This window comes from Bidens hawaiensis, unplaced genomic scaffold (genome assembly GCF_021521415.1).
Source record: "Bidens hawaiensis isolate Kalapana, Puna unplaced genomic scaffold, B.hawaiensis_p1.1 tig00032923_1, whole genome shotgun sequence".
NCBI lineage: Eukaryota > Viridiplantae > Streptophyta > Magnoliopsida > Asterales > Asteraceae > Bidens > Bidens hawaiensis.
In genome coordinates, this window is record NW_027505270.1 from 37,600 (window position 1) to 50,217 (window position 12,618).

Here is a 12,618-nt window from a genome sequence, read left to right on the forward strand (position 1 = left end):
TTACCTTATCGCACTGTCGTGCATTCAGGCGAGTGTTAACGGCGTTATCCTTATGTAAAGGTTTGTCTATATCAAAAGACGAGCATATCTCAAATTCCGATAGAATGAATTTAACCAATAATACATTTAAAAAGTTTGTTGCTAACTTAAAAAAGTACCCGGTTAAAAAGAAAAAGAAGAAAAGAAAGTAAAAAAAAGCAAAGTAAATCCAAGAAAAGAAATGTTAATGTTAATAATAATAATAATGTGGTGTGTCATCTGTATTGTACTACGTGCTCCCTCACACTACACACCACACTCCCATCTTCTTCATCATCAGTTTCTTCTCGAAATCAATTCAATTCAATTCAATTGAATGGGTTCTTTAATTGACCTCAACCTCTGTCCTGATCCTCCTACCACCACCTTAATCACCCCCAAAATCGAACCCAAATTAGAACCCCTTGACGTCATACCACCGCCTTCTTCAAACCCCCCAAACCCTAACCCTAATCAATTAATTACACACCCACAACCGAGCAACGACGAGACCAATGTCTACTCAGAATTCAACCGGATATCCGAGATGTTCCGTACAGCATTCGCCCAACAAATCGATACGGATACGGATAATAAATTCCAAGACTTTCCCACCGTTACGGATCCTGACGCACAGGCAATCGTACCCGTACCCGACCCGGATGAAACCCATATTTCCAGTTCCACCGCCGTTGCTTCCTCTCGCCGGAAAGACCCACCTCGCTCGTCTGAACTGGTTAGGGTTACGAACCTCGGTATCGAAGACGAGAGGTATTTTCGAGAGGTTATGCGTAAAACCCGAATGATTTACGATTCTCTTAGGGTGTTGGTTGTCGCCGAGGACGAAAAGCGAAGGACTTTCGAGATTGTGCGCAGTCCGCGGTCTCGGGGCGATTTGAAAGCCGCTTCGGTTATGAAAGAACGCGGGCTTTGGTTGAATCGGGATAAGCGGATTGTCGGGGCGATCCCCGGGGTTAATGTGGGTGATGTGTTCTTTTTTCGGATGGAGTTGTGTGTTGTGGGAATGCACGGGCAGGCGCAGGCGGGGATTGATTACTTGACGTCGACGCAGAGTTCGAATGGGGAGCCGATTGCCACTAGTGTGATTGTTTCGGGTGGGTATGAGGATGATGAAGACGCGGGTGATGTGATTGTGTACACTGGGCATGGTGGGCAAGATAAGCATTCGAGGCAAGTGGTTCATCAGAAGCTCGAAGGCGGGAATCTTGCTATGGAAAGAAGTATGCATTACGGGATTGAGGTACGCGTGATACGAGGGTTTAGGTATGAAGGGAGTGCGAGTGGGAAAGTGTATGTTTACGATGGGTTGTATAAAATAGTTGAAGCGTGGTTTGACGTTGGGAAATCGGGGTTTGGGGTGTTTAAGTTTAAGCTTGTTAGAATCGAGAATCAAGTGGAAATGGGTAGTTCGGTTCTTAAGTTCGCGGAGAATTTAAGAACCAAACCTTTAGAGGTTAGACCTACGGGATACGCCTCGTTTGATATTTCGATGAAGAAGGAGAACGTGCCCGTGTTTCTGTTTAATGATATTGATAGTAATCACGAGCCGATGTATTATGATTATTTAGTGACGTCTGTTTTCCCACCTTTCGTGTATCACGTAAAGGGTGGCGGGTGTAATTGTGTAGGTGGATGTTCACAAGATTGTTTTTGTGCTAAGAAAAACGGAGGCGGGTTTGCTTATGATTCGAATGGTCTTTTGGTGAGAGGAAAACCGGTGATATTTGAATGTGGACCTCACTGTCATTGTCCTCCCAGTTGTCAAAACCGTGTTAGCCAAAAGGGCGTGAGGAATAGGTTTGAAGTGTTTAGATCGAGGGAAACGGGTTGGGGAGTTAGATCGTTGGATTTGATACAAGCGGGTTCTTTTATTTGTGAATATACTGGAGTTGTGCTCACGAGGGAGCAAGCGCAACTGTTCGCAATGAATGGGGATACTTTAGTTTATCCGAATCGGTTTGGTGAGAGATGGGCCGAATGGGGTGATTTGACTCAGATATTCTCTGACTATGTACGTCCGTCATACCCGAGTGTACCGCCTTTGGATTTTGGTATGGATGTTTCTAGAATGAGGAATCTTGCATGCTATATGAGCCATGGTTCTTGTCCAAATGTTTTAGTTCAGTTGGTGCTTTATGATCACTCAAATGTTGCGTTTCCTCACCTTATGCTTTTTGCTATGGAGAATATTCCTCCCATGCGGGAACTTAGTCTTGATTATGGAGCTGCAGATGAGTGGATGGGGAAGCTATCCATTTGTAACTGAATCATTTCCTGAATGTGGTTTGTTTGTTTTGTTTTATGTCTGTCAAATTGTCAATGCAGATTCCGGGATACATGATGCACTGAGGTAACTACAGTTCCATATTTTCACAAATCATCTTAAAATTATATTGGCATTTGTGTTTTCTTTTCTTGTCTTACTATGTCTAATGAATTGCTTGAATACCATACAGTTTAATCATACTGGTTAGGCTATTTCCTGTTTCTAAAATTGAAATCTCGCATCTAAACTGAACCTAGTAATTAGGAAAAAATTGAATCAGTATTTGGATGCCTAAGTTCTATTAAGTGGCAGATATAAAGTTGTTACTTATTATATTTGTTAATCATTGATAGGCATTTCAACTATAAATCTTGTTATATATGTTAAGTGTATATAGTCTATTAGTTATATGCTTTATTAGTTTATGGCTCGCGGGCAAACCCAGGTTTTATTAGGATTATCTTCTTTATGTACTAGCATGTCACTCAATATGGTACAGACCACCCTAGCCGCCGCCCAAACTTGAATCGACATTGCCGCCACTTTCCTTGTTCAATAAGTGGTTCTCAACTGTATCCGTTTCAATGGGAGTTGAAAATACGCTGATCTAGAAACTAGATCGTCTCATTATAACTGACTTAGCTTCCACCAAACGCATCCTCGTGAAACTAGACTCTTGTAATTGGAGCTCGTAGAGTCTATTTGTTCATAAAGGCCTTGCAAGCTTGGATAAGGAACCTCCTGGTTTGATTACAGGGGAGTGGCGTGATGGCTTTGTGAAATGGTAGGGAGACACAAATGCTTAACATTGCCCTAGCCTTTCATATTGTGAAAGGATTGTGGGACGTCTTTCTTTATCCTTCTCGGTGAAGGAATCCTTGTCTCATGCTTATTCTGTGGTTCATGCCTACACGACAACCAAGCAAGGTGATTCTACATTCACCGATTACTTTACACGGTTCTTGAGACATGAGGAGGAATCACATGCCTTATTCCCACCGACTACTTATTTGAAGATCCAGGAGGAGCAATGCCAAAATGGACGTCATGTTCGACTTGTAATGGTTTTTTATACCTTGTTCATGACACTGGAACAGCAATACGAGTACATGACAAACCAAAACCTGTCTTTTGTTCCGTTAGTTTCAAAATTTCTTTATAGCCTTTGTCATGTTAGTCAAATTATGTTGTTTGCATTGCCTAAGCATGGCTTGGTTGATTTTGTTGTGTTATGGACTATGGGAGAGTTTGGGATGGTTCGTAGTGCATATTCTCACTTTTGTATTCTTCACACACGGCTGAAGGGTGGTTGTGGTTGTTTATGTTGAGATTAGGGAGCCCAAACAGTTCCATTACGCTGTGTTCCCGAGGTCCACTTAAGGGGAGAAAGGAAAGGAAATAGAAGGAAAGATAGATGTGAGTGTGTTCCCAAGTTTTTTTTATGAAAAGAAAGGAATGGAAAGTTAAAAACTTGTGTTCCCAAGTTTCATTTAAGGGGAGAAAGGAAAGGAAAAGTAGGGAAAATGTGAGGTTTTGAAGGGTTAAAGGTTTCTTTCCAAAATGGAAAGAATTGAATGGAAAGGAAAGGAAAAGAGATTGGATGTGTGAAAAGAAAGGAAAATAAAGTTTTCCTTTCATTTCCTTTCTTTTGTTAAGTTATCTCGGGAACACAGCGTTAGTCTCAGTTCCATATTAGTATGTTGCAAGCCAACTTCAATACTTTCTTGGCATACATTACTATGTTGCAAGCCAGTTGATAGCCCATATTTCTTACTTCGAACTATCGAAGCTCTTTCAAGTCCTAGGTGATGAGGGCTCAATGAAGGATCTATAATAAGACAAACGACTTACTGGGAAATATAGCTACTTGACAGCTACTCAACCATATACTTTTATTATAAGTGATCCGAGTCAGTTTTTGGTCACAACATACAGCGGAAACTAGGATGCTGCTCATCGTGTATTGCGGTATATGTTGAGGGGTTTCATGTTTGTATAATGCATTTATTGAGGAGGGAGATGGAAGGACTTCGAGATTCTAAGATAGGATGTATGTCTTGTTTTATTGATTGTATACGACTGTATATTGTGTTTGTTGGAGGAAATCTTAGTGTTCCGGAAGAGTAAGTAGAGTGTTGAGTCAGAGTATACAGCCATGGTTGGTGTCACATTAGAGATGATATGGGATTATGGGTTTGTCGCCTTCTTAGAGAACTCAGGGTTGCATTTTTAAGGACTTGTTGCGGTTGTATTTTGATAGCTGATATTCTATAATTAAGCCAAAAATAAAGTATTTTAAGAGGACGAAACATATAGGGTCGACAGTCATCTAATTAGGGACCAGGTAGTAGGCGCACTGAAACAGACCCTCTACCTAATCAGCCTATTCATGTCAAGACAAGATTTCAACTTGTCAATAATCTCACCAAATCTCTTCAAAACACATAGATTTATAGACATAATTAACATATATATCACGTTCAAGGTTCCCCTTAGTATGTATTTGGATAGTTCCATTAACTTTACGATATATCACATTGAATTTCTTATCATTTGGTTGGTTTGACACTTAATGAACAAGCATGCCCCTCATTTTTGAACATTTTTTTATGTCTATGTTTCTTGCATTGTTAATACCACAACATAAATAGCTAATTGGCATGTTATTTCATCTTAAGAGTAAACTTGTAAGTTTGAATCCAACAAGAATCATTTGTTTTTAATACAAGCAATCTCAGACTGGTTACTGAAAACTTTTTTCCCTAAAATAAGCGGTAACGGTAAACAATTGATTTTGGTTTCGTCTTCTAAGTTTTGCTTGAATTTTGTTGGATTTTGTAGACAGGTACTCAGTGATTGGTTGGCAACTCTTTGACAAGGTTTTCTGCTGGTTGTCAATCCGTGGCTTTTTCCCAACTTCTGGTGGGGAATGTTAAATTAAGGGATTTTAGAGCGAAAGTAGGTTGTTATTTAGCTACAGCGGATCATCGTTTTAGGATTATTAAAATGCTGGTGAATTTTGTTGTAGACTTTTATGTGTTAGGATCAGAAATGATACTTATTAACATGTATGTATATATAAAGTTCAAACTTCCTACAATGTTTGTTAGCAAACCAAATGTTTAAATAAGTTGATTCTGGTCTTAAGTCTTATGTTTCTTCATTTTTAGAGACTTGCCCATTTGATATTTGTATTGACATTATCAATCCATTTCTAGTGCTAGTTCCTTTTTTCATTTATTACTTATCAAAACATGACTAAAATGTTTGAAGTCTGTGTGGACTATCTAAGAAAAAGCTGAACTTATGAAATATCAAACCACCAAGTCCTAAAATATGTATATTTTCTGCTCTGTAATTGTACATATATCATCAATCAACCACAGTTGATAATAATTTACTTCCATGCGCGTTTTTTCTTCTCGATTTCATGAGACTTTATGCACTTGACATGCCTATTTTGACACGAATTATGATCCTTCAAACCTGCCTCTTGTATCTTTGTTTTGTTTTTGATTTTGGTTTTCATTCCAAGCATTGTATCATTCTCTGTTTACACAACACCCAAAACTTCATTTATACCTTCCCATTTAAGACATGCAACATGTGATTATATATAGTCTATACTTCAATACCTGGACTTGATAAAACAGCTCTTGGTGGCAACACAGAACTTGACTTGCTATTCGTCTCAGCAACTTTCCTGTTGACCTTGCCTGATTCAACATACAGATACATAAATAAATATGATCTTATCAAAGGCTAAGGTTGGATTACGAAATTCAAATCTTTATATCATATCATACCCATGAGGGAGCTTGAAATAGGAACCCTCACGTACGGTGGTGTGTAACCGTCTTTATGTTCTATAGAATCGACACGCTTAAATGGTTATTCAAGAAAAAAAAAACGATAAAGACGGACGAGGGGATATTACAAAAACCTGGAGAAGTAGAAGGATGATCATATAAAGATGGTGGATCATCATATTCTTCATCTTGTATTACCTTAACCTTTGGATACACTTTCATGTCACAAAAACCAAAATCAGTTCAATAATATTGCATAGCCTAAGATGAACAGAAGCAAGAAAATGAATATAAATATAATCATACTTTATTTTCTTCAAAGAAAGATAGTTGATATTCTATAATTCTAGGTGACTTAAGAGTAGTCCAAACTTGAAGGTCTACAACACCATAAAAAGATGTTTCAAGAACAAGAAGTTAGAAAATGATATCTATCAAACTGGGATTTCAATAATGAAATCGTGTTATAAAGGTCAACATAGGTGGCGGTCAACGCAAAGATTTTGTATATGTAAAATGTGCCTCTTAGCAAAAGTGGTCGGCCAATTGGATCCCACTCACTCAAATTCAAAGTCAAAAGGTTTCGTGAAGCTGAATTAATTAAAAAGAAATAAAAAAAACACTGAAATACATCTCCACCACATAATAATCGATTATTTAGCTTGTACAATACATAAAACACATCTTCAACAACATTTAAAAGGTCAGCATACAGATTTTATTTTTTTAATTGAGACACTTTTGACATAAGAATAATTAAATCAATTAACCAATACTTACTCTAAATCCCTATTTCAATTAAAGGGGCCGTTTGTTAATTAAATAAATTGGTTGTCTTGATGAGTGAAGAAGAAAAAATATGTGGTTCAGTTGATTATTTTCACTGTTTGGTGGCTTATTTGGAATACTTGAAACGAAACGATTTTTTATACGAAACTTGATAAGAAAGATTTTCTTTTCGATTATGTTGTTTCGGTTTCTTATTTATGGTTTTTTTCTCGTAATTGTAATTTTAATTTGAATTGGGTAGCGTGGTTAAGAAACCCGTTACTTAGTATGTGATCTTGGTTTTTTTTCTTTCGGTTAAGCTTTTTAAACGGGTAATGATGTTTTTTAATTCAAGTTGCTAGTCAAAACAAATTCAAGGGGCCGTTATTAGTATTACAGAGCCTTTAACCCAATCATTTTTTCTAAACTGAATAAAAATAAACTAAAAGAGTAAAGTAAAAATTCCCAATATTGATAGTCTAATACTCATTTTATTTAGCTCACAATATCATTTTTTAACCCATATGTGTTAAGTACTTGGTTCAATACAAATATCCATATTTTATAATCCGCATCAGTTTGAGAACGAATTGTGATATTCGAATGTCACGCTAGAGCTCTTCATCCTTTGTGTTGTTTATTATTATCACATTTATCGTCGATCTAATAAAAAAAAGCTATACACAAAGGCCTACTTTTTACTAGCCGATTGGGGCATCGAAATCTCATGGATGGACCTGTTTAAATTAGTGCATAGCAATTTTATAAATAATTAAATTTTTCTCCCTATTGGCCCCAAGAAGACCCAAACCCCAGCTCAATAATGATCATAATAGCTTTTATTTCTTTTTTTCTTTTTTCCTTTGAACGGCAAATAGCTTTTATTTCTAATCTAAAATATGTTAAAGCGCATAATAATATTAAAAAACTAACATCGTTTTTATTATGGGACTTTTTTTATTACCATACCAATGTTTCGGTGAATTGTTGTAAATTTAGTAAAGATATATTTGCATATTTTAATCAATATTGATTCCCACTTGAGTATATACATTTAGTTCATATGTAAAACAATATAAGTTCACATGTGACTGGTTTTAGCTGACGCCTGACGGTCGTCACTACCAAACAAAAGTTCCAAACTGAATTTTGAACGTTGTTTTGACCAGAGCACATACTTACAATAACCGCGGTAAGTTATTAAAAAAATCATTTAAATAGAATTCCGAATAACACAAATGCACCATCACTAGGTATTTTATGTCATCATAACAAAAAAGACGATACATTTCCAAAATAAAACGTCACCCACACATCTAAAGTTTTGACATGAAAAAGAAAAAATAAAGAAATAAAAGTATGTTTGAAAATCTTTTCCAGCTTTGAAATCGTACATAGACAAATTGATTGAAGAAATCAAAAGGGAGATATTCGAGGCCACTAAGAGACAATTCACCACATGCCTTTGAGCCTGTGTCTTAGAATCCAATAAATATAAAAAATAAAAAAGTAAAAAAATAACACTACTACTCTTACCAATTATCTTTTTCACCATAGACAAACATTCAATCATTCAATCATTCATTCTTACAATTACAGAATCATATTCCTAGATACTCATATTAATATTCATATCATCATTAACATCTAAATCTACCAAAAACAAATACCTTCACTTTCCACCTCCAAAATTGAAAGATTTTAGACCCCCTTTTACTAATAATCTGTTCATGTTCACAAAATCAGTTAAAAGTCAAAAAAACATTAACTTTGCCTTAATAATAATTTAACTAACTAACTTACCATCATCTTTCTTCATTGCCTTCCTAGCAATCAACAAAATCACAATTATAAACCCAACTCCTGCTGCCCCTCCCAGGATAATCGCAACCGTCCTACCCGGATTCGACCCTATTACACACAATGTAGTTAGTAAACGTTACAAAATAATATTATGCAAATATATGTTACCTATATAATACAGTAATACACACCTGATGTAGAGGATGAATACGAAGGCGACGAATACGAAGACGAGGACGAAGAGGGGTTATTTGTTTTCGGTGTCCCATTCGGATAATAATTATAACTAATGAAACACCTATGAAGATAAACTTGACCCGAAACCGAACCCCCACATTCGACTTGCGCTCTTTGGACCGCGGATTTAACACAATTCCCACAATCACTAGTCCCTAAATCCCCTTGACACTGTCCCAACACAAACACGGACTCATAACTAGTAGCATAAAACCCCCCATTCCCACTCCCTAAACCATTTACCAAAGCCGAAAAAGCCGAATCCCTCCTCGCCTCAAACCCGCTCCCACCCGCATTCGATTTCCCACAAGTTTTATACAACATTTCCATTCCGGATATTTGAGCAAACCCTGACACCTCATAAAGCATATAACAACCTAGAAGCTGGATTCTGGCGGCTACCGTTTTACCACATAGTTTGTCCATTAATATTGGGAGTCTGCTTACACATGTGTAACAATCGACATTGGTCAAATCTCCTCTGCATTGGAACAAACCAGACACTGTGCCACTAGTTGTCTTGTAGAATTTGGACTTTGAAGATTGTTGAATGAGTGTGCCAAAGATAGTAGACAAAGCAGATGCATAGACACCATTGGGATCTTGAAGTGGTTGGTTTGCACATCCTTTGTAAACTAAGTTAGTGTTATCCACTGCAGATGTAGTGATTACAAGGAGTGTGAAGATGAAACAAAAAGTCATGGAGAAAGGTCTGGTTTTTATTATTTTTCTTATATGTATCAAATCATGGGGTTTGATTTTTAGATAGATTTGATGAGGTTGGTAAAGTGGTGAAAAAGATTAGGGTTTTGGGTCTGTGAAAGAGTGTGGCCTACCTGAAGGTTACTGTGGAGGGAGGCTGTCTTATCCCATAAAAGATAAAAGAAAAAGAAAAGAGAAAGAGGTGTGTACTGTACAGTCTCATATTTATGAAAATTGGAGCAAGTCTGGTTGTACATAATTAATAATCTACTATTTGTGCCTCACATTTTGTTAGCAGGGTAGTTTTGGTAATAAATTGTATTAGTGGCATAGATAGTTTTAGGCTAAAAAGGTTCAATTTGATTAGTACAAAATTGTCATACTTTAGTGAGTTGTGATTCGTAAAAACGACATTGTTACATGTGAACTCATAGACTCTTTGGTAGATGAGAGGGGTGAGACAACGGACATGTACATGATGAGGTGAGATTAGGGGGTGTTCACGGTTCGGTTTTTGGGTCAAAACGTGAACCAAACCGTTAGTAATGGTTTTCGATTCTTGAAAAAGAAAACCAAACCGTTGAACATTTAAACCGAACCAAACCAAACCAAACAGCTAATTATGGTTTGGGACTGTTGAGCTTTGAATAATTTGCGAAAGTTTAACGTATTTAAATACAATTCGTCTAGTCACATCTAAACACAGGCTGTTCAAAAACATGAAAATACCTTAACATAAAATAAACTAGCTGTCAAAATAATTAGCAAACTTAACATCCAAACACATCAAAATAATGGTTTCACCGTTTCATAGTTCGTTTGTGCGTTTGGGATTTGGGCTCATCCTATTCTCAATTAGTATTCACTTAAAATGCATATCACCTATTACCACTTTGTATTTCTTACAAATATTGATACGTAAAATATATATAAAATTAAATATAATTAAATTATACGGTCTGGTACTATTCGGTTGGTTTTTGGTACAAACTGTAAATCAAAGTGTTAGCTACGGTTTGAAATTTTTGAAACAAACCGACCAAAACTTGAAAAAAAAAAACCGTGAAACCAAACCGATGATCGGTTTGGACGGTTTTACGGTTTTAAACCAAATCATGAACACCCGTAGGTGAGATCAAGAAAATCCATGACAAGAGACCGAGAAAATCATTGAATATTAGTGGAAAGAAGAGAGAGAACGTTAGAAAGATTATACAATTTTAGAACTAGGGACATGAGATATCGATCCATATAATTGTAAACCTTTAGTTTTTATTAATCCCGGTTCAAAAGTACTTTTCACACATAATTTTTAATTAGTTTCAAGTATTTATTAAAACGTTGAAAATTTTTACCTGCGAACTACGGGCCATAATGCCACGTCACTTTCTATCTATAAAAATAAATCAATTAATGGAAATGGGCCCTAAAAGCTTCAACTAGAGGTGCATAAAAAGCCCGAACCCGTAAAAAAAAAATCAGAAGCGGTTTTTCTTTATACTCGGATTTTTAATACCAGAACCCGATCCTACTCATAGGGTACGGATATGGTATGCATTCTAGTACCAAAACCCGTACCCAAACCGGACCCGATTCATACCCGGTAATACCCGACAACACGAACCGGTTCTATACCCGGAACCAGGTTTCCAAATACCCAATATATACCCGAAAAATAACTGAAAAATATCTTAAAATACCCCTAAAAAGTGCAACCTCTAAAAAATTCCATCTATAACCGGAAAAAACCGTAAAATATGGTTTTTGCAATACCCAAAAATAGGGTATTCAAATACCCGGTTTTAGAATACCCGGTTTTATACACAACCCGAACCCGATACATAGGATATGGTTTTTAGAGGTAATAACCGGATCCGAACCCGACCCGGATATAGCTAATACGCGATCATACCCGAACCCGGTTCTATACCCCAACCCGGGTTTTTCTAATACAAGATTTGTGCACCTCTAGCTCCAACTCAAACAAGAAACATAGATGCTTAGAATTGGGCCAGACTTTCAACTTGGGCTTCTCTCTTCGAGCTCGTTGATTGTAAAGTCAGTCATATATATTTAAGTTCTTTTATAACAGGGTATAAAATGGAATATTTTAACTATTTAACTATCTATGTTTTGAAGATATCTCCCAGTTTAAAATATATATGAGATCGATACGATACCGGTATAGATCCTGAAAATCTGATCTCACATTCTTCTTTGATATTGATACTGAAAATGACCGGATCTCAAAAACTTGGTACCGGTACCGTTGGCAAATATTCGGTAAATGCCAGTCACGATTTTTTAAAAAAAATTGGTACTGATACTAATTCGTTTTGATACCTGTTTGGTACCAGTACCCGGTACCATTTGCTTATCCCTAATCTAAAAACATTTTCCTTTAATACTACTTTAATGGAGGTAATATTAGTGATTTCAAAACCGGTTAACCGAACTGGTTGACCGATTTCTTTTATTATTATTTTATTAAAAATCAGTTTTTTCGGTTATTAACCGGTTAACCCGTCCGGTCGAAACCGTTTCTCTAACCAGTCAAAACCGGTTACTACCTGACCCGGAAATCCGATCTAACCGGTTAATTCTTGCAAAAAAAACCGGTTAACCGCTTTGTGCACCTCTAGTTATGATTACGCTTCACAAGTTGTGTTTCTCTCTTCTTACTCCACATAATCCATGTGACCATGCGTGACAATATTAGGGCAACCAACCCACCCTTTACTCAATGGATGGAGGTAGAGCCCTCCAACTCAACCCGGACTTACTGCATGTAGTAGTCTCATAGCTTTTTTCGGTTTAGGTTAGTTCCTTCCTTCGCTCACCTAGCAGGGTGCCGGGTGGAGTCTTAAGGTAAGTTCCACTCTCTAATCGTTAACTTGTGTTCCAATTGTGTACCAGGTTAGGTTTATGTGTTGTGGGAATGTGAAATGTGAGCAAAAGATGATGCCACATAGGTACCACATGAATAGCAATTGG

General features: G+C 36.9%; 3 protein-coding genes across 4 annotated transcripts; 1 reads left to right on the plus strand and 2 right to left on the minus strand.

Annotated features, from left to right (window-relative positions):
* Positions 1–241: 241 nt before the first annotated feature.
* On the plus strand, positions 242–5,514 carry LOC143612019 (histone-lysine N-methyltransferase family member SUVH9-like). The gene is made up of 2 exons (XM_077086102.1): positions 242–2,389; positions 5,147–5,514. Exon 1 carries the CDS (start codon positions 356–358, stop codon positions 2,303–2,305), a length of 1,950 nt encoding a protein of 649 aa, XP_076942217.1. The 5' UTR covers positions 242–355; the 3' UTR covers positions 2,306–2,389; positions 5,147–5,514.
* Positions 5,515–5,663: 149 nt separating this feature from the next.
* On the minus strand, positions 5,664–6,663 carry LOC143612020 (uncharacterized). 2 transcript variants are annotated; one of them, XM_077086103.1, is made up of 5 exons: positions 6,421–6,663; positions 6,249–6,329; positions 6,112–6,171; positions 5,941–6,021; positions 5,664–5,854 (listed from the first exon to the last, which is right to left on the minus strand). In XM_077086103.1, coding segments are annotated over exons 1-5 (375 nt in total). In that variant the 5' UTR covers positions 6,422–6,663; the 3' UTR covers positions 5,664–5,702. The 2 variants fall into 2 exon arrangements, with proteins under 2 accessions (XP_076942218.1, XP_076942219.1); XM_077086104.1 differs by having other exon boundaries at positions 5,664–5,875.
* A 1,935-nt stretch (positions 6,664–8,598) lies between these two features.
* Positions 8,599–12,412, minus strand: LOC143612006 (plasmodesmata-located protein 2-like). Its single transcript, XM_077086091.1, has 4 exons — positions 12,408–12,412; positions 8,877–9,634; positions 8,686–8,793; positions 8,599–8,606 (listed from the first exon to the last, which is right to left on the minus strand). The coding sequence occupies exons 1-4, from the start codon at positions 12,410–12,412 to the stop codon at positions 8,599–8,601; spliced, it is 879 nt and encodes a 292-aa protein (XP_076942206.1).
* Between the last annotated feature and the right edge of the window lie 206 nt (positions 12,413–12,618).